Genomic DNA, 27,781 nt, shown 5'->3' with positions numbered 1-27,781 from the left:
ATGTACATGTGAAAGCGTTCAAAAACACCCATTTCCCCATACACCTGTATTGTGAACGTGACCAGCATCCAATACACCAAAGCAAGCAGCTATAATGCTGCTTGCTTTGATGTATATGGAAGTGCACACATACACACGTGAAGGAAGCTCCACAGTCATTACAACCCGAATGGCAGGCTACATCCAATCGGTGCCCTATGCCAGTTGGTATAGACCACAGATTGACCAATCAACTCATCTAAACAACCACTAGGGAGTTCCAATACTGAGTACTTGTGTCACAGGATGCACCTGTGCCCGTCGCATTCATGACAGAGAAGGGATGAAAAACTGGTCATACATGCCAGGTGACTTTGACATTGCACCAGTGAGTAGGCCTGTAGAAGGGTGTAACACGGCTCAGAAGTGGGTTGATGTAGTGCAGAACATGTCTAGGTTACCCACTATCTACATGAACAAGTACATTATGATGTCTATCAATAAACGTGAAGGCAGTGCAAGGGCAAGTTCAGGCATCACGTGCAATGTGCATGCAATGGGTTGCATGGCTACAAGCAAGCCCCCCAACCCCCCCTAAGTGAAAATGCAGAGAGGCATTGCATGTCAGCGAAAGGGTGACCAGAGACCTGTGTATTGGCAGACAGTGTTGACAAGCGTCAATTGCATCATCTGAGTCAACTGTCAACACAGCAGATGATGATGGGACAGTAAGCAGGACACATTATGAACCCTCAGTAGTACACCCATGTGTGCAGAAGCCACTACACCAGTTGAACAGAGTCAGTGTGCCTGAAACAGGGGGATGCCTGTGCCCCACACAGACTGTGACACCCTAAACCTATGTGTGATGCTGGACTGAGCCAGAGTGGGCATGGAATGGATGATCAAATGCCATGAAATTTAGGTCATCCTGCACACGTACTACAATGATCATCCTGTCAAGGACACATAGGGGCATGCATGGAATGCACATGGAGCATGAATGGGCACTCATGTCCCTGCGTAGCATCTGCCATCTGCACAGTCCAAGTGAGACACCCTGCATCAAGGACAGAGGATGTACCCCACATGTATGTGCCTGGCAGGTTGTCTGGTGGAAGTTTGCATGTACACAGGAGCCTTAAACAGGCCATTGCAGTACGCCAACATGATGATCACCAGTGACATGGTAAAATTGGGGTGCAAGGGGGGTGGAGGGGCAAGGGAGCATGCCTACGTGGAGTACCTGCATGCAGGCATAAGACACATGCACATCAGTCATGCAATGACATAGTCCCAGTGCTGAGAGGAAAGACATGCCAGGTTACATGCAGAAGGGCCAGTGAGCTGGAACATGGACTGGAGGGGCAGCCGGAGGGGTAGCCAGGTGAGTAGCATGTGAGTAGGGTGCAAGTGTGGCGATGAGGACAGTCCCCATCTGCTCTACATGTCCAGCATCCTGCACAGCAGGCACGCATCAGTGAAGCATTGCATGACTTGCACATGAGAACCATGTACACATGACATGTAGTGGCAGTCAAGCACAACACATCACACAAGCAAACCACACATGGCCTCGACGAACACGCAACAACACTCACTGGATGGGGCATTAAAGTCCAGCATCTCTCCTATTCCTTCGACCATTCCTGCTGGTATGAACTCCGCAGCGACTGACTCGTGCGAAGTGAGGTCTACCTCCTCAGGTGGTGGCCCACTGCCAGTCACCAGAGTCATGTTGTAATTAGAGGCACGCTTCACCTTAGTACTATGTTTGAGGTCATCCCAACGCTTTTTGCTCTCTTGAGCTGTGCGCACCTCATGGCCGAATGCACTCACACGATCCACAACTTGCTTCCAGTGGGACATGCGATGGGCAGCCGTAGTTTGACAATTTTGGCCCCACTAGCACAGCACGGTTGTGGTCCCGCACATAGTCCACAAGGAAGTCCAGTTCCTGCACGCAGAAAGGCTTCTTCCTCGACGTGCCGGAGGCCGGATCTGTGTCTGGGGTCCCAGCCTCTACTGCAGGTGCAACCTTCCTCCTCTTCAACAGTGGTCCGGACCCTGACTGGCAAATGCCACCCTGATCAGTATGGGCTGTGACACTGGTGGATTGAACCGAGGGAGTGGCAGGTGGAACAAGGACGGAAGCCCTGACTTGCGTCAGTGGCTGCTGGGTGCCCTGGAACGGACCTTGTGCAGCAACATCCACTGTGCCAGGTTCATTGACCGGGACTGTCCTGGATGGTAGACTCGCAACCGGGATGGTGTCGGCTGCATCTGCCCATGCACTTGCCAACACCCGGCTGGTCGGGGCAGCAGATGACATTACTGCCCAGGGACACGTGCCTCGGTCAGGGCAGCCCTGCCTGCACCTACGGTGTGCCTCCTGACCTCCTGGAAATCTTCCAGGGACTCTTCAGGTGGTCCCTGACCACGCCCTCCACGTGGAGTACACCCAGCTGAGGCGCCCCTTAAATTTCCTGGCCTCCCACCCATGGAAGAGATGTAGTAGTGCCGACACAGATGTAGTAGTGCCAATGGGAGGTGTACACAACAATTGTCCTGGGCAATTGGGGTGAAGGGGGTGGGATACAAGATGTTAACATCAGCCCTGCACCTGCAAGGCTGTATGTGATCGTGGTGATAAAGTGACGGGTCACGCAACGCTCAGGCACCCCAAAACTGTAGTAAAACCGTGCATGCAACCCCCAGTAGCCCACGTGTGTGGAATTAACCACCCGCAGTACGTGGTGGCACCCAGGGACAGGAAAAACACGTACGCGTGGGACACGCCGGCTACTATGACCTCCAAAATGGGTACGCGATACACAGGGGCACTCGCAGTGGGAAAAATAGCGTCCGTGACTCACTGTCAGACTAGCGTGATAATGAAAAACACGCGTAGCCAATACCCCCGCCAAAAGAAGAGATACGTCCTTGATCCGCTGTGAAGTTGTGATGGCGCGCGAAACAACACGAAGTAGCAACACACACATCGGTCTCCACGAAAGGCACATACAGCGAACTGCTGGCCCCGCTCACCTTTAACCCGTGCTGAGGGAAACACCCATGCGCGTCACTTCTCTTACGGGCTTAGGCCCTTTTCTCGGACTACACGCATTAACACGCGTATGTGATTTTTTGCACGTGCGGATGCACCCATGCTGAGGGAAACACCAGTGCGTATCACATCACATACGCGCTTATGCGCTAAGGGGCTTTCCTCGAATTACACGCTGACGTGCACTTTTGTCACATGCCAAATCACTCCATATGAAGCTGGCCACGCAACAACACTCGGAAGACCACGCTCCTGCCCAGAAGGCCATTTTCCTGCCCCCCAGAGCCCCGAGCACGCTCCCACCTGCCATCTGCTGCTGCCTGCTGGCCCTGTGCCCAGCTCTTTGATGCCTGCACATCAGCCATCTGCAGGGGTATTCCATCGCTCCACAGCCCAGCCCCAGGACCCAGTTGCCCACCCACACCTGCCTTGGGGGTTGCCATGTCCGACACAACACCATCTGGCACCAGTGGCAACCCCCCAGCAGAGAGGCATAGGGCTGCCAGCTTCAGTGCCAATGAAGTTGGCATCCTGGTGGAGCAAGTCCTTGGGCATTATGATGCCCTCTTTGGAAGTTCACGCGCCGACAATGAAGGATGGAAGGGGATCTGGAAGGACAACGTGGCTGCCATCAACGTGGAGGGGGTGGCAGCCCGCGACATGCAACACTTCCGGAAGTGCTGGGAGGACTTCAGGTCCAGGACCATCAGCAAGGCCCGGAGCCTCTTGAAGGCAGTGGATGCTGAGGGGTTCCGGGTCCACCTTGCCGACAACCAGATGAGGGTCCTGGAACATATACGCCCAGCGCTCCACCACCAGGTCCTTCAGAGGCAGACCCGTCCGGAGTCGAGTGGTAAGTGTACATGCGTATTGATTGGACGCTGTGCATGTTGAGTTGTGGCAGGAATGTGCAGGTTGGACATGTCATGGAAGGCCCATGTATGGATGTCTATGTACAGGGACATGAGCCTGCTGCATGTGAGTCTAGTTATGTGTGAGGCACATCAATGGTGTAGGTGTTCAAATGCATGGTGCCCAAATGCATGTGTCGGTACACACATGTTTAAAATGTTGTGTATGTACTGTGACATTGTTGTGGTGTGACACATGGAAGCTGGTTCCACCTTCATGTATGTGCACAATGTACATGTGCGTGTGTATTTGACATGTGTGCCACTGTGATACACCATGGATGCATGTGACACCGACATGTAGGAGGCTGATTGGCAGATGTGACATGGATGCCGATGATTTCATTGTGACAGGTGGTGGAGATGTACAGATGCATGTATGTCTGGTGACGTGTGTGCATGTGTTTGGCACTCCCCGTGTTGCATGTGACGTCAAGCTAACCTTCGGATGCTCATGCTGTTGTATGTGTATGGATGGTGCTGCTTGCTGCAACATTCCTGTTAATATGCGCATGTGTGTGGGTTCAAATGATAGGTGTGTTGGGGATTATGATGCCATGTGTGAAGTTTGACACTGCCACTCATGTGCAACTGTCATGTGTGTATCAGACCATTGTACAGTGCCCTGATGCCTGTGTTCTGTCTCTCCCTGTCTGCAGCGTCAACTGATGAAGAGGGCGGAGACGGTGCTGTGGAGCACAGCGGCAGGGATCCCACTGCCAGACGGAGATGCAAGGCCCAGCTCCCCTCCCATGTTGTCATCTCCTCGGGGAGTGAGGGGTCTGGTGCTGCGTCCGCAGCTGCCGAGGGTAGGTTCAAGAGGTGGAGGTCAGAGGTGGACTCCTCTGCAGCAGAAGGGGCAGCTGAGACCCCACAAGGGCCTATGGAGGAAGATGGCACCGAGTCATCCAGGTTGGTGGAGGGTTTGGTTGAGGAGTAGGCCATGGAAGGGCCACACACAGGGTTTGGAGGGGGGATTCCACTGGTGCTAGTGGTGCAGTCCAGGGGCAGGGACAGGAGGCAGCACAGGTGGCCATGGAGATGCCTGTGTGTAATCCTGTCCCCGATCCTGTGACTGCATCATCCCTCACCAGCAGGGATGCCTTTGTCCAGACCCGTTTTCAGCGAGGGGATCCGCTAACAACAACTGGCCTTCCTCTCCCTGCAGACGTGGCAATCCGGGACCGTGTTGAGCCTGTCCTGGCTGGGGTGGCGTTGCGTCAACGTGGCATCCGGGATGACGTGCAGGTTTCTCGTGAGGACTCTGCACGTTATTTCGGATGCCTCATTGACCACGTCGACCTACTAGGATGGGTCATCAGTGCTGGGTTCCTCCGTGTGCTGGACCTTCTACCGACCCCCTCCTCAACTGAACCCCCTATGCGCCAGTCGTCCTCTGTGCCATCTTCCTGACCATGTATCACCTGGCCACCCTGTGGATCTGCCCCTGACCCAGTGGCCAGGCTGGTGGAGGACACATGCCTGCCACAGTCGGGAGTCGGAGATCCAGCAGCGGTGGCCACCCCAACAACTGGACCCCAGCAGGAGGAGGATGTGCATGCATCAACGGGCAGGGCACATGCACAGCAGCAGCAGCAGCAGGCTCAAGGTGGGAGCGATGATGGCTCCGAGCCATCAGAGGGGCAGGCATCGGCCAGAGGGCAGGAGGACCCTGGATTGGGAGTGTCTTCTGTGTGGCAGTGGTTGGGCCGGCAAATAGATGCGGAGCGGCGGCAGGCAGAAGAGGCACGGCTCACTATGGTCAGGGCAGAGAACTCCATGCGCAGCGCGTTGAGGCGGGCTGAGTGCCTCAAAGAAATTCGCAGGGAGTTGGAGGTGAACATGGCTTTATCCCTGCTAGACCTCGGGGCCCGCCTCCAGTACGTTGAACAGGAGTTCGATGATGCCCTGGCCCGGGAAATCACCAAGTGAGCCGTAGGACTTTCCCGCCGCCATTGTATATAGTTCATTAGTGTTAGGTTTCCTTTCTATTTTTCTTTCATTTGGGGCGCATGGACTATGCCCCACCTTTTGGTACATAGTTATTTATTAGGTAGGGTTTTTTGTAGGTTTCCTTTGGATTGTTGGGCTCATGGACACTTGGATGTTCTTTTGTAAATAGTTTTGGATGTGGATTTCATTTTCTTGGACCCATGGTGGAATACTTTGCTTTTTTTGAACTGTGATTTATTTTTTTATGGACAGTCCCATAGGAGCCATTTTACTTTGGATTTTATTGGTTGCAGCATTCATTTTTTTGGATCAATTTTGGAGTTCCGGACTTGGATTATTTCTTTTCATTATAGTGTGATTTGGTTTTATTCATTTCGTTGATTCTTCAATACACTTTATTTCTTTACTTTACTTGTGTGGTCTTCTATCATTTGTTTTGTGCATGTCACAATGTTGTTTTTCACAGTCATGTGTCACCATTGTGTGGGTCTGAGGGACATCTATTCATGGACATGTTTCGTTATGTATTTTCTATCTTGACTTTGGGAATTCAATGTGGGGTGTTTGGACTGGGGTGGCCTGGGGTAGGATTTGGGTGGCCATAAGGCCCATGGGTCTGGAGTGTGATGACATGTCCGGTGGGGGCACATGAGTTGGGGCCTGCTGGCAGGTGCCCGTCACTGCTGGGTGGGTGGCGGTGCAGGGGGACATGAGTTGGGGCCTGCTGGCAGGTGCCCATCACTGCTGGGTGGGTGGATGGGTGGGGGACATGAGTCGGGGCTCACAAGTGTGGCTCACAAGTGCATGGTGCCATGTGGGCTGCCTGCAGGGCATGGTGAGGGTTGTAGGGTAGTCCCCTGTGGTGTGGGCTTCCTGCAGGGCATGGAGATGGGGGAAACCGCACACCCAGGAATCGCGTGTGAAACTCTCCGCGTACACCCCAAATACACATATGCCACTCTCACCTGGAGTATCACGTGTGAAACTTCCCGTGCACCCCCGAAATACATATACCACACTCGCCCAAGGCCTTTCGCTTGTGAAACTCCCCGCGTACCCGCCAAATACACATACCCCGCTCGCACAGGGCCTATCGCGTGTGAAACTCCCTGCGTACACCCCAAATACATGTACCCCACTCGCACAGGGCCTATCACGTGTGAAACTTCCCGCGCACCCCCAAAATACACGTACCACGCTCGCCCAAGGCCTATCGCATGTGAAACTTGCCACGTACCCCTGAAATTCACGCAGGCTGCCCATCCACCCTCCCCATGCCCCACAGGCAGCCCATCCACCCTGGCCATGCCCCACAGGCAGCCCACACCACAGGGGGGACTTTTTCCATGCAATTTACCTGGCGCCAGCAGGGTATGTGTATTCCGAGGGGTGCGCGGGGAGTTTTACATGTGATAGGCCTGGTGCGAGCGGGGTACGTGTATTCCGTGGGGGTGCACAGGGAGTTTTACATGCAATAGGCCTGGCGCGAGTGGGGTACGTGTATTCTGGGGCGTGCGCAGGGCGTTTTACATGCTTTTTTGTGGTTGGTGGGCTGTATGCTGGTCCACTGGCCTTTGCACCATGTACTGGATTTGTGCAATGTTTTTGGAGCACGGGCGTGGTTGGAGGCGTAACTGACACTGCTGCAGGGTCACTGCGCCACTCTGCGCCATGGCTGCTTATGGATGTATTACTCCATGAATACGCTGTGCGCCTGAATGGGTTTTGGCGCACAGGCTGGCGCAGACTGCCGCACGCGCACTCTGTGCGCCAGCCACGTGTGCCACTTGTGCGCCAAATTCTATGAATTACCCCCTGAGACTTTCGTCCTCGAGATAGTTTTCTCTGGCACAATAATGCAAGTCAGCCAGACCTTGCGCGAGGGGCCTCTTCTTGTTTTGACCATATCTGACCTCCACAGGAAAGCCTTGCATTGACAGAATCCAGGAAGTAATTTGGGAATTACTCACATTTCTGACCCGGATTCTGTCACTTTGGAGATATTGCAGAGGCTGGTGTGGAGTCCCTACTATGATGTGTTCCCCCTGGATAAACGGGTGGTAATTCTTCAATGCCCACACCGTTGCCAGGAGTAGCGTCTCACAATCGTTGAATTCTTGCTCCACAGAGGATAAAGTTTTACTCGCATAGGAGATTACTTTATTGACCTTGTCATGCTTTTGATATAATACTGCAGTCAAGCATGTATTTGAGAACCCGGTCTCCAAGAAGAACTCCTTGTTTTTGACAGGATAAGCTAGGCAAGGCGCTTGTGAGAGGCTTCTTTTGAGTTGTCTCACTGCCTCGGCTTGTTCTGGACCCCACTCCCACTTGACCCCTCCTTCAAAAGATGAATCAGGGGTCTTGTGATCGCTGCGTAGTCCTCAATAAACTTTCTACTGTAATTAGTCAGTCCAAGGAGGCTCCTTAGTTCACGCAGAGTCGTGGGGTCTTTTAATTTTTGGAGTGCTTCCACTTTCTTTTCCTGGGGACAGAGACCCTGAGGAGTAATCTCATTCCCCAAGAAATTGACACGGGTTCTGCACCACTGTGCCTTTTGAAAGGAGAGTTTTGCTCCGGCAGCCCTCAACTGTGTCAGAACATAATGGATCTCCGCTATGTGTTCCTCCACAGTTGAGCTTTTGACTAAAAAATCATCTACATATGCCAGGGTACCCATTTCACCAAAGTTGGTCATGGCCTTGTGTGGAAAAATGTTAAATTCATTGCCGGAGTTGATGTATCCGAAGGGAGTCCGGGTCCATGTGTACTGCTGCCCCCCGAAGGTAAAGGCCAACTTGTATTGGTCCTCCCTACTGGCAGGTACAGTCCAGTACCCATTGGTCAGGTCTATTGCAGTGAATACCTATGATACCTGGATCCGGGCCAGCCCCTGGTCAATGTAGGGAAGAGGCCACGGGAAATATGGACCCGTTTGTTGAGCTCCCTAAGGTCAGCACAGAGTCTCCACTGGCCGTTTAGCTTCAAAATCACCAGCACCGGATTATTGAAGGTGCTGTGGACTGGACGAATTATCCCACGGGACTCAAGGTTCTTGATTATTTCAGTAAGGGACTCCATTGATGCGAGAGGCAAGCGATATTGCTTCACAAACACTGGTGTCATGCCCGGGTCCAGGGTCATGGGAATTGTTGTTTAAATGTCCACCACAGTCATATGAGTCCACCGAATTTCAACTGCATAAGGAAGCAGTAGAGCTGACCTAAATGCTTTCTCTAGGTCATCAAAGCCCATGGGATTACCCGCTAATCGGGACCAAGCTTTGAAGTTTATTAGGTCCAAACTAATGGCAAAGCGATTGAAGAGGTCACTGCCTACGTAAAATGCGGCAGGGACATCTCGCACGACAACAATTATGGACTATGCTCTTGTTTCCTATGAAAATTCTGTGCATACACCTGCTAGGCAGGAGATGTTTGGAATTGGGCGTTTCCAGGTCCATTTCCCATTTGTCTATCAGTTTAAATGTGGGAATGGCTGGATCTTTTGGGAGTTGGCGGAACATGGCTTCGCTGATGAAGCTCTTACCGTTGTTCACACACACTCGGGCGAGAACAGAGTCCTTCCCTTCATTTATCTGAATAGGGATGAACAACTGCTCTCTAATTTTCTGAATATCAGCCAAGCTTTGAGCTGATTTTTCAACTTTCTGGACTATAGTAGTGGGATTTTCTGATTGTGAATTTGTAAAGAATTTCAGAGTGTTCTCTTCCAGTGTGGAATGCCACCTTAGACTGGAAGGAAAGTTGATTTTCAGAAATAGAGAAGACCCCCCATCACCAGTCTGTTGTCCTACTGCAATTACTGTCAGGTCTGGGATTTGGTTGTTCTGGAAGTGAAATTCTATTTGGTCAGGTTTTTGTTCAACCATGTGGCATGTGCCGTTTAAACTAACATGGTTGACCCTCTGTTTCAATTTTATTGGTCGGCTAGTCTAGGTCCAGAGGACCTTGTTTACACCATCTATGAGGGGTGACAATCTATGCAGGATGTCATTCCCTAGTAAACAAGGGGTGCCCTCTGGAGTCACAACTATGACCGGGTGCTTCACCTTGTGTCACCAAATTTTAATATCCAAATCTGCAGCCCCCTCGATGGGAATTTCCTTCCCGTCGAAGTTATGAAGTTGTCCAGGAAGAGGGGTGAGAGGAATTTGGTATTTCTCCCCCCTTCCCGAATTCAGTTGATCAAAGGCCCTTTTTGACAGAAGGGTAGCTTGGGATCGATCCAGTGTCCACCCGTGCCAAAAGTGTACATTGCCCCTGTATTTGGACCGGGGCATAAAATCTTCCCTCCTTTTCCTCAAGGGGGCAAAGATAATGTACATTTTTGGACAACTGGTGGTTAAGTTTCTTGGTTTTGGACACTGACAGGAAGGTGATTTGGGCAGGATTCTGTTTGGAGTCTTGGGAATTTGAAAGAAAAAGGTGACAGCTAGATATGGGGAAGTTTTGGGTTCCTCTGGTTCTGGGCTGCCCCCCCTTTTTGGAGGCAGTCCCCAGGACAAGTTTAAACCAGGGGATTTTCAAGCTGGTGATTCTGCGGTTTGATGATGGACGGTGCTAACTCAGTCCCCACATCCACCCAGTCTAGATTTGGATCCTTTGCCCATTTTTCTTTGGGAGGAGTTCCCCCATCTCTGAAGAAGATCCTTTTCCCAGAATCCTCTGAGGATCCCTCTCCTTCAAACTGGATGATTTGCACCTCCTCCTCAAAATGGGTCTTTTTGGGCTCTTTATTTCTCCTACCCCCCCTCTGCTCCTTGGGTTGCAGACTTTCAGGGGCAGGAGATTTTGGTTCCAGTTCCCAAGTGGGGAAGGAAGCTGCCTCCAAGGCTTTACACCCCCCTTCCCCTTGCGCCTCCCTCCTGGGAACCGGTGGGTTGTCGGGGTTCTTCCCCCATCATTACTCTGGAGCACCAGGTCCTGGATTTGAGGCATTCTGCGCCGCCATGCTCATCTGAGGGTACTGTTGATCCCTCAGCATGCGACCCAGATCCTGTGCCATGATTTGGACCTGGTGCTCTAGTTGGGACACCCGGTCTAGCTGATACGGGGTCCTCATGTCTCCCCTGGGCTGATCCCGGGAAGGTTAGCTATCCCTTCTCCCAAATTACCCCGGGTTCGAAAAGTTTGGGTACCCCTCCACCCTTGGCCTCCCCTCTCCCGGATTGGGCTGTCTGGGCTCAGGAAAGTGGGGAAAGAGGATGGATTGTTTTGGGGGTTGAAATTTGGCCGGTACCTTGGGAAGACATTCCATCCAGTATTTGGGTGATTACTGCCCTCCTGGGGAAAGTGAGGAGAGAAGTTCCCTGGGTTAGCTGCTGTCTGGTTGGATTCCCCCCCTTGGGCTGGAGGAGTCGACACATAACCCAGGATGGGTCTATTGCCCATCTAGCACGGGCTGAAGTAGTCAGGGGAGTGAGGGGTCCCATTTGTGGGACTACCTCCCTGGCTCCCTGTTTGTGATTGGCCCGAGGGCCTTCTGGGTTTGGGGTTGTTTTGATTCTGTGCGGGCAGGTTTTTAGGCCCCCCATCTCTAAATCTAAAATGGGGGCATCTTTCACCTCTGCCACTTTAGCAGCAGCAGGGGTGTTGGTTGTTTTGGGGCTTTTGGGAATATTTTTATTTTCCACTGGCTTTTGCACCTCATAAATGCACTTGGCTTGGTCAATGACCCAGTCTAGTGATCTTTTCTCGTGAAAGTCCCTCACTAGCTGGGTCATGATGTACTTAGGGAGAGCGTGGAAGAAAGTATTTACAAACTCTTTGCTGTCAGTGCGCACCCTTCTAGTGGTCTGTGCAAAGGCACGTTTTAATTCTTGAACAAATTCTTGTGGGGCCTGATCTTCCCCACATTGCAAATTATAGGCTGCCTTGCGAGCCTCCTGAGGACTCCTGTGCACTGAAAAATGTTTCAAGATGGCCGTCCTATAGGTGGACCATCTGGAATGATTCTGATCCTCCAGCCCTGCAAAGACGCTGGAGTACTCGGGAGAGAAGGTCCACTTCACATATTTAATACAGCTTTGGCTGTCCTTCAAATGGAAAGTCTCCATCATTTGTTCAAAGAACTCAAAGTGCTCCCAAACTGAATATTTTGCATTCTTATGATAGGGCGTGATGACGCTCTTAATGGTCTTTATTTGTTTTAGGGGATCCTTGAGCAAGGCCCTCTTGACCTTGTTGGCTTTCTGGGTTCGGGTGACCCTGGTCCACTCATCCTCTGACTCAGAGGCACTGCTACCAGAGGTGCCTGTCTGGTCTTCTAGGCTCTCCCGGATTCTGCGAGCTTGGGAATGGCTGGCAGAATGTAGGGGCCTAGTTTCTTGAGTCCGGTGGCGCTCAGAAGAGTCTTCTGATTTTTCCTTGCTCCCAGGATTGGCTGAGTATCCCCCCACCTCACTGTCCTAGCTGGGCAGAGGTTTTCAGGATGCCCTTAGTGAGCCTACTCTCATGGAGTTCCCCACTAAATTTTACCATCTGGTCTCTGGGTAACTGGTATTGTTGAGGATCTATTTCTCTTCCCCTCCCCTCAATGTAGTCTCCCTGATCAGAGAATATGGCCCTAGCACTTGGGAACTCGTACCCAGATGCCCGCCCATGCATTCCTAGTAGATGCTGATCTATGAGCCCCATACACCTCATTGGATTGAAGTCTGCCATCCCCGTGGCCCTTGGCTCATGTGTGCCAGTGGACATGGGGGTCGCAGAGTCCATGGAGTGGAAGAGATGAATGCCTCTGGTAGTAGGGTTACCGAGGTTATGCTCAGGTGTTTCCCTTTCCCAGCGGACCTCATCTCTCTCAGCCCCTGCTCCCTGTTGCCATACAAGAACCTGACCTTTCTGTTCCTCTATCAAGGCCTTGCTAGTCTCTATCAGTTGTTCCTGAATAGCTACCTGTCTCTGTCTGTGGAGCCTGTCATTTTTCTCACAGAGAGTCTCATTGTCTTTCTATGCTTCCTATGTTACTTTTGAATATTGGGCCAATTTATGCTACTGGAGGGTTACCTCCTGAGTCCTGTCCTTACTGGCCTGGTCACCCTTTGTCAGAGCATCTTCCATCCTCCTGGAGGGCTCTAACAGTTTTGTGTAATATTTTTGGAGCTCACCCAGTCCCTGGAGGGCCAGGCAATTTTCTTCCATCTTATCTTTTAAATAACTGACCTCCTGGCCTAAGGTGTCCCTTTCCTGAATGAGAGTACCCCTCTGTGCAGCCAGGTCGTCTCTTTGTTTTTGGAGTGCACCAGCTTTCTGGCGCTCCTCATCGAATTCTGTTTGGGTGTCAAGGTCTTTGATGATTGATTTATTATTTTCTTCTTTTTCTTGGTCTAGGCGATTTTGCAGGGTGACTACCTGCTCTGCGTAGGCCTTATTAAAATGTATTTGCTGTTCCAGTTTTTTCTGGCTCTGCAGTAGGGAGTCCAAACTACTTTCTTGCCACTCCTTCTGCAGCGCCAGCACTTTGGTATTCTGCTCTACCTTCTCCTGCTGCAGGATATCCATATCTTCTTTTATTTTCATCAGGTATTGCCTGGTTTCATTTTCTGATTCATGGCTCTTTTGTAGCCTTTGCTCTGCGGAGTCCAGATCAGTTTGGGCTTTTTCTAATGATTGTAGTTGCTTGTTTGCCAGATCTAGGTTTTCGGCTTATTTGTCCAGTATTGCTCCAATGTGGAGGTAGAGATGTGTCGCTATTTTGGCAATCTTACTTTGCTCTTCTTTTACCTTAGGGGCCATATACAGTTTACTCAGTGCCATATGTAATGGACACTGATCTTGCCATGTATTTAATCCTGTTGCAGTGGCCTGTTCTTTGATTTCCTGCAACCACACATTCTGATCCTGCTCTGTCCATTCACCCCTGACAAATAACTTGTGCAGTAGGTGTCCACTTGCCATATTAATTTCTTCTATGGTCGCCATTCCGGAAATATTGATTTCCTTTCTGATTTACAGAAGTTATTTTATTTTTGCAAACAGACCAGTTCCTTAGAGCGTTCCTATTGAAGGCTGCTTTTCACAGTGTAACACAGCGTGGTAGCCCAACAGGGTTTATGTACCCCGTCAGTTAGCACGCTGTATTAGACCGTCACAAGTGGTATGTTTAATTCAGAAATCTCGTGACGAGCCCCCAATCTTGTAAGTGATTTCAATCTGGCACTTCACCTAAGTCAATGCCTGGCGTGGAATGCACAACTGAAACCCTTTATTATTTATTTTGTCTATAAGTTCTTTTATTGTGAACGATGTACCACTTATATCATGCCCCTCTCTTTTAACCCCCCCCCCCCCCGGTCACACTGAACCAGGAATCAGGCTGGTTTGCAAAGTTAAAATATTTATTTATGATTTGCACAAGATATATCACACTATTTTTAATGGTTATACAATAATCACCAATGGGGTGATATCACACTAAACAATCTCTTTAATCACAAGGAGCAATGATGGGGGAAAAATAATGCAGCACAGAAATAATCCTTTTGTGTGTTCAATCAAATGCAATGTGATTACTATTTCCCCTGCACACCCCTCAATCCCCCCAATGTGTAATATAAACAGATAGAAAGAGAGAGAACAGGTTTCAGGAATGCAGAATTCAAGCAAATATATCAATCCCAATTTCCCCCAGCAAACACCAGAGAAAAGCAGAATTGATTGGCAACTTGTCAAAACTGGTTTTAAAATTGGCTTTGAATGAATAGGTAAAACACTGAAAATGGGTTTAATTCACTGAAATTATTTGAATACTAATGGTAGCTGCTTCGTTTGGTTGTAGACAAATACTATCAATGATATGAGAGGAATAAGCAATTTGAAAACTTCATTTTGAGGTCGGGTGCAATGAAAATCTATTTTACATGTTATAGATTTTAGCCAAATGAAAAATGTGTGGCAAACTTCTCCGTGCGCGGTAAGCTCGATTGCAGAATAACTATAAGGAGTTGAGATGCGGTCTTGGGTTCATTGGAAAGCTTAGGATGTTAGCTACAAGTAGACACTTACATTTCTTTTCTAGCATGAAGAAGGTATGAACATTTTCATGGAGGTCGTTTTTTTCAGAAAGAGGCCAAATGTAAAACAAGAATGCGCTTTTAAAATACAAACAAGGTTCCTTTACACTAGGGATGCATTATGAAGAAACAAACTACACGACAGCACAGCCACCATACCAGGACGTCTCTGAATGGTTTTTGCCCGCCGAGACGCTTGCCTTCTTCAGATAATATATATCAACGCAAAGATGATTTTAACACTATTATTACAGAAGGACTATAGGATAAGAGTGAGAGTTCAGGCAAGAAAAAAAAGAATTTCTAACAATACAGTTCTGGATATAGTATATATTTGATTTGAATAGGGATGACTATGGACAGTACATAGGCTAGTGACAATCCTATACTAGGGATACTCACTACCAATGTTTTGAAAGGAACCGTCAGGGATTCTGGTTCTTTTCAGGGATACTTTCTGGGACAGTCTGCTGGGTACACCGGACTGGTCTGTTCAGTGATCAGCAAGGCACTCTGGACACCGCACGGCAGGACTGGACATCAAGGAGCTCTGGTCTACACTGCACAGCACTACTGGACTGGATCTGCAATGGCACAGCACCAGATTGGGATTTAATCTACCCTTCTGGTTGTGAAGATGATTATTTGGCAGGCAAGCAGTTACAGCACAGCCTGCTGCTTGTTTGGTTTCCCCTTTAAGTTGAGAGATGGGTTCTGAAAGTTAGGCCCAGCTGACAGTGTTTCAGCTATGCTCTGAGCCTCTCTGCTTGCAAAGTTTCTGTAGTCTGGAACAAGGAGTATGGATGGATCTCCTTCAGAGTGCTTTGCCAAATCGGGATGATGGGTGGATCAGTGTCTTTTTCTAGGTCCTCAGCTGTCTCTGTTTATGTGTTTGATAAAGGGGTGGGTAAGCTGAATTATCCTAAGCGCACCACCTAGGTAGTCTATTGGCTAAAGTCTGCTCTCTCCCTTGATTGGAGGAAAAAACAGAGTGTCATGATGATGATGTGGTTTATGAGGAAAAACATCCTCCCCTTTGCCTTTTGCACATAAAATCTATTTTTGATATAATACATATTTACATGTGTACAATCTTGATACCAATAACATACATAGATCACATATTTTGTGGCGCACACCCTCTTCCAAGCCTCGTTGCTATGAGATCTTGGGTCTGGATTTGACATGGCGCCATGGTTAACGCCGGTAACTTACCGATTCCGCCAATGGTAAATGGGGAATTACCACCCCATTCCAAGGTTGGCGGGGCGGCAATTCCCCATTTACCCTTCCCCATTCCCATTTTTGCCCCATAGGGCTCAATGGGACTGGGGAAGGCGGTAATTACGGTACCGCAAATTGCGGTACCATAATTACCTCAAAAGTCCCTTTTCGGTTCCCTACTTTAACAGCTGGTCCAGACCAGCCGTTAAGGTCGGGAGCCGCAAAGGGACTTCATAATCAGGCATTAAGGGTTTAACGGCGCCGACACCTTTTACAGCACCATTAACCCCTTAATGCCAGGGTCGTAATGAGGGCCAATGTCTATTTTGTCCACAATTTTGTACATATGTGCGCATGATATCTGGGCATAGTTGTATGAAGTTTCATGCTTCTGACATAAATACAATTGCTACAAAACCAGAGTATTCACTGTGCCTTCCCTGAACATCGCACAGTTTTCTGGCACCTCTTAAAATGTGCACAAAAAAAAATCACATTAACACTGCTACTAATTCTATAATTTTTACAAATTCGCACAGTCCTTTATCAGTCTTTTTAGAAATATGCTTTCTGTGCATTGTGAATCAACAAAAATGTCTGTCTCAGCCTCCATCTCCATCTTGCAGCTCAAGAGCAATCGCTGCCTTCTTCCTCTGGCAGAAGCCACTGTAGACACTTTACAATCTGCATATCCTTTCAGCCAAGGAAGGTTCATTGTCTCTCCCAGGAGCAGCCGCAGTGCCCCTCCCCTCTTAATCAACGCCTGAATGTGATTTCCTGGCCCAGAGAGCAGAAGGGAGGTGCCTTGCCCAATGGGGAAGTTGCTTTGTAGTTTGGCTTGCACCAGGCTTACTTCTTTAAAAGTCATTTTGTTAAATTTTTCTTTGTTGAAAATAAACTTGCAATTTTAAAACGGGCAACCAGAACTCTAATTCCAGTCTCTAAACAATGGAGATTAAATAGTTTCAACCTATATTACTTTTGATAACAGGTCACTTAATTTATAGACATTTGATTTCAATTGCACAAGTTTAAGCTTCTGAAGCAACTAATGACAGCTGTCCTACAGGCTGTAATGTGCCCATATTTTGACAGATTTCACAGGCAAGCACACTTGTTACTGTGGATATTTTGATGATAGATTCTGCTTTTCCTGACATTGTGTGTTCATAATGATCCCTTAAATGAAGTGGCGGGTAACACCCAGCAAAGATACTGGATGTTTTGTGGTGTTTTGGACCGGTATTTTGTATATTCAGCAACCAAGAAAAAGGGATTTAAGAGCAATTTCTGGGTTTCTTGCAATAAAACACTGCCTTTCCTGCAGTGTTCATTTTTACTTGGTGGGCAGCCCAGTAACATGTTTCAGCTGTGAGGTCTCTATTTCACCACTGACAAAAGGCAAAGTAGATTTGGCAGCCATCTGTTTCGGTTTCAAAGCGCAATTTTTTGGCGCACATAGGGCTTTTGCGGCCACTTTTGATGATTCTTTCACCATCTGCACACAGGGATGTCACAGGACAGAGCTTAGTGGGTTGAAACATCCCACATGTCTGTCTCTCTCCTCTCCTCTGTCTATCTCTCCATTCTCCCCCGTCTCGCTCTCTCTTCTTCCATGTCTCTCCATGCTCCCTCTCTCTCTCTCTTTTCCCTCCATCTCTATCCATTCTTCCTCTGTCTCTCTCCATTATCCTTCTCTTTCCCTCTCTTGTCCCTGTCTCTCTCTCCATTCTCCTTCTCTCTGTCTCGCTCTTCTCCCTCTGTCTCTCTCTTCATTCCCTATTTCTCTATGTCCCTTTTCATTCTTTCTCTCTCTCTCTCTCTCTACTTTTTTCCTCTGTTGCTCACTCACTCACTGCTCCTGCTCTCTCTGTGTTGCTGTCGGTACAGGTGGAGGGCAAACGCATATTGCAGTGGGGTGTTCAACCTTGCCAACCGATCACCTTCATTAGTGATGCTGTGAAAATTATGCTTTCTGGGCAACCACCCCATTATCGATTAACATAGGCCACGAAATACGTCAAGAGTCTCAGTTCCCCTCGAGACATTCGCCGTAACAGGTCTGCGCGACCCTGGGAGAGGCCCCCAAAACACTAAGTAGCCAAAGAAGTGCAGAATCAGGCCCCTATTCCAGAGGCAGAGTGGGGGACAATCCTTGGAGATCCTGGATTTTGAAAGACGGTCCATCTTCTAGCTGTCTGTGTCCTTGGGTGGGTGTTTAACAGAGAGGCTGCAGAGAAGGCGCCTTACATCTCGTGCTCCTTCTTTTACTCCTTCCCTGTATTCCTCTTTCTCCCCTACACTCCCTTTTTTCTGCAGTTCTCCATTTCTTCAATCCATCTCTGATTCATTTGTCTCTCTCTCTCTTTCTCATTTTCATTCCCATCACCATCTTCATATGTTATGTTTAACCGTTGCAGGGGACGCTGAGTCTTAATCAACCACAATGGTATGACTATGATACGATAAATGTGTATTACAACAATGCCTACCTGAGCCTGCAGCCCTTCTATTCCAATGCCAAGAGCACCCTGCACATTCACCCAGTGACGGAAAGAGTGGCATGTGGCCAGCACGCGGACATCACAGTGGAATACACCCTCAGCAAGGAGGACCTGGGAAAAGCTAAATGGTTCTGTCTACACTATTATGTGAGTACTTAAGCCTGAGGAGGATGTGTGGGTCCCTTGGCAAATGGGAGACTCCATTAAGGGGAACAAGTGCCAATGGCGTGCAAATGCACTGCATGTGAAGGGGTGTCTGTGCAGGGACCGGGAGGTGTGCATCCAAGCATTCTTGGGTATTTGGGAGCAACAAGAGTAGTTTAAACCTGTACTAACAATGTGCCAAAGCCTTTCTCATACATTGACACTTTGTGGAATTGTGGGGGCTTTTCATCCCCTTTTCTTCTTTTTTTACCTGAAACTCCCACTAGTATTTTGTCTCATCTTTCAGTCATTCAATCATTGATGTCCAATCACTACCTCATGTAAAATTCTTCTCAAACTCAGATACTTTGCTTTCCTGCTTTCGATAGTCCCCCTCCTTTGCACCCTCCTTCTAGTTCTTTCCCCCCCCTGTTCTCCCACTTTCTTTGTTGGCCCATAATCTAGGAGTTTATCTTGATTCCTCCCTTTCTTTTTCTAATCATATTTCTTCCCCTGCTCGCTCGTGTAGAGTCCATCCCTTTAATATACGTAAGACCAGACCCTATCTTTCTATTCATACCTCAAAAGTTCTTATCTCATCCCTTATATTCTCTCGACTCTTCTACTGTTATTCGTTATTTTGTGGGCTTCCTGCCTCTCACTTACATTCACTTAAATCTATTTATAATTCTTCAGTTTGTCTTCTATTTTCTTTATCTGCCCGGGACTCCGTTAACCCTGCACTTCTCTCGTTGTGTTGGCTTTCTTTTCACTCTCGAAATTCATTGCGTAGGCTTTTCTTTTCATTCTCGACATTCATTTCTTATGTCTTGTCTTTAAATCTCTTCATAATCTTGCTCCTCTGTATCATTCTTCCCTTGTTTCTTTTTATTCTCCTACTCAATCTCTTCTTTCTCAATCTCTATTTCTCCGTATGGTTCCTTGTCCCTCTTGTGCCTAGTCCCGTTTTCGTTCTTTAACTTTACTTGCCTTGGAATGGACTTCCGTTGGCCCTACGTTCTCTTTTCTCCTATTCTTTGTTGTGTACTCAGCTCAAATAACTTTTGTTAATTTCTTATTCTTTGCTGTTTTTCTTCATGATGACAGTTTGTGCCGTTTTAATTATGTGCAGCGCTTTGGCATAAAGTGCTATATAAATATAAATAAAATACAACATATCTGAGGCATTTCTCAAAATGTTGTAATATACATGTTTTGAAACCTTTTATTGGACTAATAAAATATTATGCTCAGGTGGTAGTTCCATAGGTTTTTGACTTTGGCAAAGAGGATGGTAGAAAAGGTTTAAGATTAGAGTGAAATAAAGAAAAGAGTAGGAGGAGATCAATTAGGGCATTCCAGTGCTTTGATGCAGGAAGTGAGAAGGAACGGAAACAAAAATGTGCACAAAGAGTTTTAGGATCAACAAGTACAATGTGTGTTTGCAAATGTAGAGGACGAGAAGCAACATAAATAAAAAAACAGGGTAGATAAGAAGAGGCCAAACCATGAACGCATTTAAAGACAATAGATAGAAAGTGAGAAAGGAGAAGGGATCCAAAGGGAAGCCAAGAAATAGAGCAAAGTAAAGGGTAAATAAAGGAGTGAGGAGAAAAACTGAACAGTGTGCGGATTGCCAAATTATTAATAGAACGCAAAGAAGTGAGTTGATAGGCAGGAAGATCAATAAAGAGAGCAGAGCAACAATCAAAAGAAGAAAAATGTGGATTAGGAAGTTTAGCCATGCGGAAAGAAAGTAATGGACTAGGGTTGTGAATATTGCTTGTTTGGAAACATGTATGGGCAATGTTGGCGATATGCAGAGAAAAAAGAAAACGAGGAGTCAAAAATGCTGGTAAATGACATGCAGAGGAAGAAAAAGGTAGTGTAATTGATGAAATAAAAGAGCAGGAGGAGAAAGAGGAGCAAGAATAGATGTGGCGGAGAGAAGAGAATGACAGTATTAGCAGCGTTAAGACAAAGACAATGAGAATATGTGCAGGATTAGGTGGCCAACAACCAGGCAGTAAAACAGTAAGAGTTGCATGCAGAGAATATTTATTCTTCATAACCTACACTCTTAGGTATTCTGCAACCTCCCCCCCCCAACATGGCTCAACTACAAACAAGACCTTAAATACACCTGTATTTCTTTTAATGACCCCAAATTCCTCAAGAATATAATCAGAAAGCATCCAATAGTAAATGTTCTCCACAACAGTCATTGATGAGTCTGATATATTAGCCACAATCCATCACCTTTTGAGGTAGAGACAATCATACATGACCCAAAATCAGGTACTTCAATGTTCTAAACCACAATCCTATCAAAATTCCCACAAAAGACATTTACTTTATGAAACATAGCCTCACTATTAGAAGATCCTCAATTATTACCCAAAACAGTTAAATGTGTGGTAAAGGCCATTGTATATTGTTTTAGTCATTGACATTTGCAGTAATTTCCTGAATTAGCCACAATCCCCAGATGACACATTTCTGCTCTACCTAACATTCATTAGACCAGTTCTCCATTTAAAATGTTCTAATTGAAAGATGTCACGATATATTATGTAGCACCAGCAAGTCAGGGAACTCTTCCCTTGTAAATGAAGGTGGCGCACAATAAAACGCTTTTTATTATTACACAGACTTCTTTTTAAGGAGGCCTTCAACCCGTCTCGCACTCAACCTCCACCAGCACCCTTTGTCCCAATAGACCAGGAACGTGGCCGGTGTGTTGTCTGGATACTTTATCAATGTATTACTTTAATATCAAATCAGGACAAATATATGACAGCAGCCACTAATGTTGTGGCAACACAAATGCACAGACTTCTAGAAATTAACCAGGTTAAGGGATACTGTGATGCCACTCCTATTTCATTTTATGAAAAGCAAGACAGAACAATTCCATTCAACTGATTGTAGGAAGGTTAAGCGTTCCCCCCTGCGACAACGGAAAAATGGTGTTTCAATGATTTGATACTACTGCTATGGGACAGCACACAAGGGTACTTTGGGCTGCTTATACTAGGCGACAATTAGGGCTTCAAAACAGATTAGCTAGCACACATAGGAAATTCAATTTAAACACAGGCAACACATGAGAAAGAAAAAAAATAAAAGGGAATATAATTCTAATCCGTGATCTATGATGAGGGAAGAAGGATAGAGTAGGAAAAACAATTTTTCAAATGTGAAAATAAATAGAAAAACGAAAATGCATATCTCACTAAATTTAGCTGTAGCTGGAAATCACGGGCAGGCTCTAAGCCATGAAAAACGAAGGAAAAGCAATGCAAAATACAAGCACAGAGTAGGATAGGGGAAGGAAAATAATCTAGGAAAAACACTTGTCAAAGGTGAAAAGAAATTTTTAGAAAAACAAAAAAGCAAATCCCACTAATTTTACTGGGGCTGGAAATGACACACACGCTTCAAACAATGGGAAACTCACATAGGAACTCGGTTTTCAGTTACAATGACAGAAGTACAGGTGCCAGGTCATGGGTCAAGCTCTGGACCTGGCGCTCCAGTTGTGACACCCTCTCTGGCTGATACAGGGGTCTAGGGTCAAATCTTTGCTGCTCTCGGGAAGGGTAACTGTCACTTCTCCCAGAGTAGCTTGGGTATGGAGGGTTTCCCTGGTAGCCCTCCATTCTTGGTCTCCCGTTTTCCTGATTTAGTGATCTAAACTCCTGGAAAGTGGGGAGAGAGAGGGGGAGTATTCTTGATGTTGGGATTTGCAGGGCACCTAGGAAAGAACCTTTAATTGGAGGGTGGAATAGTACTGCCCTCCTGAGGGAAGTTTTGTGGGAAATTTGGGGAAAAGTTGCGAGGAAAATTTCCTGGAGCCATACTTACCTGGTTGGACCCCCCTTGAGCTGGGGGAGTCCATGCGTACCCCAAGGTAGGTCTATTCCCCTTGTACCTCAGGCTTATGTAGGTGGCAGAGTCAGATGACACATTTGTGTGGTACCCTGCCTGGCTCCCACCTGCTTGGGACTGGTCAGAGGGTCTCCTCTGTCTCTCATTTGGTTTGTTCGCAGGAGGTGTATTTTTAGTGTCCATCCATTTATAGGTCCAAAATGTGAGTATTCTTCACCTCTGCGACCTTTGCAGCAGCAGAGGTGTTGGTTGGGTGGAATTTTTGAGGGAATTCTTATTTTCCACAGGCTTTTTGACCTCATAGATCCGGGTAGCTTGCTCTATTACCCAGTACAGGGTCCTTTCATCATGGAAGTCCCTAACCAGCTGCATCATGATGTATTTAGGGAGGGCATGAAAATAGGTATTAATGAACTCCTTACTGTTCGTGCGCACCCGTCTAGTGGTTTGTGCAAATGCCCGCTTCAACTCTTGGAAAAACTCTCTTGGTGCCTGATCCTCTCCGCACTGCAGGTTGTAGGCTGCCTTGCGAGCCTCCTGGGGGATCCGGGGCACAGAGAAGTGCTTCAAGATGGCCGCCTTGTAGATAGACCACCCTAAATGACTTTGATCCTCCAGGCCAGCAAAGAAGCTGGCGTATTCTGGGGAGAATGTCCATTTGGCAAACACCACAGAATTATGGTCATTTTTGATGCCAAATGACGTCATTATCTGGTCAAACAGCTCCAGATGCTCCCAGACTGAGTACTTTGCATTTTTATGATAAAGGGTTATGAAGTTTCTAATGGCTTTTATTTGTCTAATGGGGTCTTTTACCAGAGTTCTCTTTTGTTTGGCAGCCTTTTTTTCCACTGCACCTGAGTCCATTCTCCCTCAGACTCAGAGCTAGTAATATTTGTGGTTCCATCCCCGTCCCCTCGGCGCTGCCTGATTCTTTGAGACTGGGAGTCTCTCCCAGAATGACAGGGCCTAGTCTCTTCTCCCCTGTTGTATTGTGGGCTCGCTGGGTCACTTTCCTGGACTCCCTCTTTCGCACAGGGGAGTACTCATCTGACTCCTCCCTTCTTCCGGGTTTGGTGGAAAACTCCCCCCACCTCCCTGAATGGGTGGAGATTTTCAGGGTGCTCTTCTGGGGCCTAAACTCAGACTCTTCTTTATCTGCAAAGTGGACCATGTGGTCCCTTTATAGCTGATGTCTCTGCCATTCAAACTCCCTGATCTTCTCTTCAAAGGAGTCCTCCTTGTCAGATATATTTGCCAAAAGATTTTTAAACCCAAGCAATGAGGCACGTCCATCAATCTCTGATGGGGGCTGGCCTTCTTGCTCAGTCGTGCAATGCCTGCTTGGGTCCAGCTCCCTCATATTTCCTGGTTCTTGCTGACTCATAGGTAAGATGTTAGAAGTGCCTTGCGCAAGCAGGGTAGTGAGCTAGCTTGAGGTCCCTGGTACAGGGGGCGTCACACCATAATCAGGGATCACCCTTCCATTCCGTAACTGTTCCGGGTTCCTGATTAAATCTAGCCAGTTCTTTTTCTAATCTATCTCATTTATCTTTCTCAGCCCCTATTTCTTGGTAGTATGCAGAGGCCTGAGCTTTGTACCCTGCTACCAGGGCTCGACTGGCTTCTAGGTTTTTCCTGAACTAAGTGTCTCTTCACATGTTACTGGAGTTTTGCTTTGGTCACTCCCTACATCATGTTTTGCTTTCCTGAAATATTTCTGTGAACAGTGATATCTTTTTTCATTGTGGCTTTTTAAAGCCGTTATTATTTGCAAACACATGTGCAGGCCATTTTTGCTTTTAATGTTTAAAAATCCTGTTTTCCATGTCACAGGATTCTTTGATTCCTCCTTCTTGTGTGAATTACTCTGCTACTTGTCCATTGATAATGATAAGTAGGCCCCTTTCCATATGGCTCTCAAACTTTATATGAACAAAAGAAAAAGCCTGGCCGTTTTTGTTGCAATGTTTAAATGCTTGCCATTCATGTGATAGGGAAAGCAAAGGACAGCCGGTTTTTGGTTGCAGTTTTTAAATGCCTGCTATTCGTGTGAAAGGGACTTCTGTTGGCGGCCCTTAAATGCACCCCACAAAGAGCAATCCTTTCAGTGTAATTCGAAAATGGACGAATTAACACAATTGTGCAATATTCTCAATCATGGAAATTCAATATTCAGAAAAATCATTTCTATCATATCTTATAGCATGCTGATTACAATGTGTCAGTATATTTAGCAAAGGTAGTCATACCTGTCTCAAAACCAAATCACCAAAACAGTAAAGTGCACTTCTCCAACGGTCCACCTGCAATACTAACAAATCCAATCGTCTACACCCAGAGTAGTACAACACCCACAATTTCTAAACAATGTCCTCCCTTGCACATCTCACAATTACTTTTGAATGTGACCAGAAAAAGTGCTATACTTCCCACAATGCTCTACCACCCCCTCCCCCTGCCAAAGGCCCTTTCGTATGGCCCAAAACTAATCAACACTCTAAGAAATCTCTCATATGTTACAGGCAGACTGTGTATTTTTCTTGCAGATTGCATGTCAGCAACTATTCCTGAGTGCCCCCAAAATGGACAGGGCTAGCCAGAGTTCCTGAACAGTCTCACTGGTGTACTGTATAGATGAGTGATCTCTACCAATGCTTCTCTAAGACTTGTATACACTCCACAGACCCGTACTACCCCCAACACATTGGGCCTCATTACGACCCAGGCCGTAAGTTACCGCCTGGGCCGTGACTTTACCACCATGGCGTAAACTACGTTTACGCCATGGTGGTTGGCGGACTTACCGCCCCATTCCGACCTTGGCGGGGCGGTAAGTCCCCAATCCCCATTTACCCTTCCCCATTCCCATTTTTGCCCCATAGGGTATAATGGGAGTGGGGAAGGCGTTAATTACGCCACCGTAAATTACGGTGGCGTAATTAACTCCATGGTCCCTTAGCGCCATGGATTTTAACACCTGCTAAAAGCAGGTGTTAAAAGCGCCATGGCGCTAAGGGACCTCGTACTCAGGCGGTAAGGGTCGGCGCTGTTAACGCTGCCGTTAACCCCTTACCGCCTGGGTCGTAATGAGGCCCATTTACTCAATCTTCAATCTTTATCTTCACTATCTCATCTCAGAACTCATCCATTCCATTTTCAGGGATGTTATCTTCACATTATTCAAAATACCTCACAATTCCAAACATTAGTCATGCTTCCCCCACAAAAGCTCAATGTTCCCAGAACAGAAGCACCCATCATCTAAAATGACCCAACATTCCCAGCAATGGTAGATGCATTAACAACAACTGTTCAACATTCCCAGAAAAATCTTGCATTGCACCGAAAATTCATTGGCATTTGCAACGCTGCCTTGCACATGAACTAACATTCACAACTTTGTGGCACTGCTTCAAACCTCAACAATGATTCCTCACCAATTCCTAGATGATTGCATACTTCACTCAGAGATTCTCACCATTACAGGCAAAGTCCCAGACAGTCATGGTGTACATCTGCATTCTTTGAGTTAATCCTACAGCATCCACAATTCCACAACATTTCAATGTGCGAGAAAGGTTTTGGTTTACTTTCTTATGGAACTACCATCTGGCATAATATTTTGTTAGCCCAATTAAAGGTATCAACATTTGTGTTTTATAAAACTTCAAGAACTATCTCAGATATTTGTATTTGGATTTTGTATTATATCTTAAACTTTTTCTACTTTTCCCTTTGGTAATAACTGTGTTAAGTCACTGCTATACTATAGCCTTATAGAGTGGGCCATTGTTAAGATGGATTTCAGAACTCTGACCTGGTGGGCTGAGGTTCAGAAGGCCAGCTTAGTTTCTTGGAACAGGGTAAATTTATGGACAAGCCAGACCAATCAAGATAGCATTGGCGGCGGTCAAGACTAGGTCTCAGGACTGGTGAGGGTGATTGAGAGCCCACAATGAGCACACACAGTAAACAATAACACATATTACTCTCTGTTAGGTGTATATTAAATATATATATATATATATATATATATATTTATTAAAGGCCTTTTAAATCAAACATAAAGTAAATATTCAGCAGTAAGAACAAAACCAACGCAACAGTAATCTAGCAAACATATATACATCAACCAATGGCCTAAAGGAATAGCACACAATATAGATCCACAACCTGTAAGGAAAGGGGTCACACAGTGCAAATATCGGTTTGGCAGTCCTTCACAATGCCAACCCTAACTAAGAGGCAGTGCAGTCCCTAAGATGAGTGGAGCCTCGATCTCAAAAATACCTTCGGTGTTGGTGCACGTGATCATGCCGTTAAGTCAAAACAGAGTTTCTTCAAGGGGCTGCAGCGACCCAGGAAGGTGGGTGAGGCAGTGAAGAATAAGTACCTACTATTTGTGGAGGGTCTCCCCAAGAGGGCAGAACAGGATACAAGAGTTGGGAATAGATCAGTAACACGGGCTTCCTCGATAAAGGAAGAGTGTCCGTCAGGGGACACCCGTGCGTAAAAATTGATGAATGCGCCAAACACCACTGGTAAGGTTTGCAAGTACTCACCAACCATCGGTACACTCTGGACCAAACTTCGACAGTCAAGTCCACTTCGGTCGCTGCTTCAAATTCTGCAGTTGTGCGGCTTTCAGTGACTGCGCCCAGGAATGATTCTGTAGCAGGACAGTAGCGATTTCTCCACTACTGATGAAGGCATCAGGCCAGTTCTTCTGCAGCAAGTCTTAGGGTACAGGGGGGCACAGCACAAGGCACTGATGAAGTTTGTCACCACAGCTGGGTGACACGGTGACCGTGTATGCTTGGGTACAGGCATACTCTCCCAATTCCAGAACTAGGAATGCTAGGTGTACGAAACTCGCAGGAGAGTGCCTTATAACCAGAGCTTACAGTCTCCAAAGGCTCAAGTTGAAACTCGAGACGGCGGCGGTTTCAGGGTAAAGGTCTGGTATGAGCTGGTCAGTTCACTCGGCAGTCCAGGAACACTTCCGAAGAGGCTTGTTTACTGGTAAAGTTGGAGGTGTCGAGAATAGTGGGTCCCATTATTCCAAGGG

General features: G+C 47.2%; 1 protein-coding gene across 2 annotated transcripts in view; it reads left to right on the top strand.

Annotated features, from left to right (window-relative positions):
* The window catches only part of LOC138580218 (alpha-2-macroglobulin-like protein 1), a 1,051,822-nt gene that overhangs the window by 357,247 nt on the left and 666,794 nt on the right, over nucleotides 1-27,781 (top strand). For both annotated transcript variants that reach the window (XM_069650580.1, XM_069650579.1), the window contains exon 12: nucleotides 18,592-18,822. In XM_069650580.1, the coding sequence (XP_069506681.1) occupies nucleotides 18,592-18,822 (231 nt within the window). The remainder of the gene's footprint in view (nucleotides 1-18,591; nucleotides 18,823-27,781) is intronic.

The sequence above is a fragment of the Ambystoma mexicanum genome, chromosome 3p (assembly GCF_040938575.1).
Source record: "Ambystoma mexicanum isolate Mex_15411 chromosome 3p, UKY_AmexF1_1, whole genome shotgun sequence".
Classification (NCBI taxonomy): Eukaryota; Metazoa; Chordata; class Amphibia; order Caudata; family Ambystomatidae; genus Ambystoma; species Ambystoma mexicanum.
The sequence above is the reverse complement of the archived record's forward strand: the minus strand, read 5'-3'. Positions and strand labels throughout refer to the sequence as shown.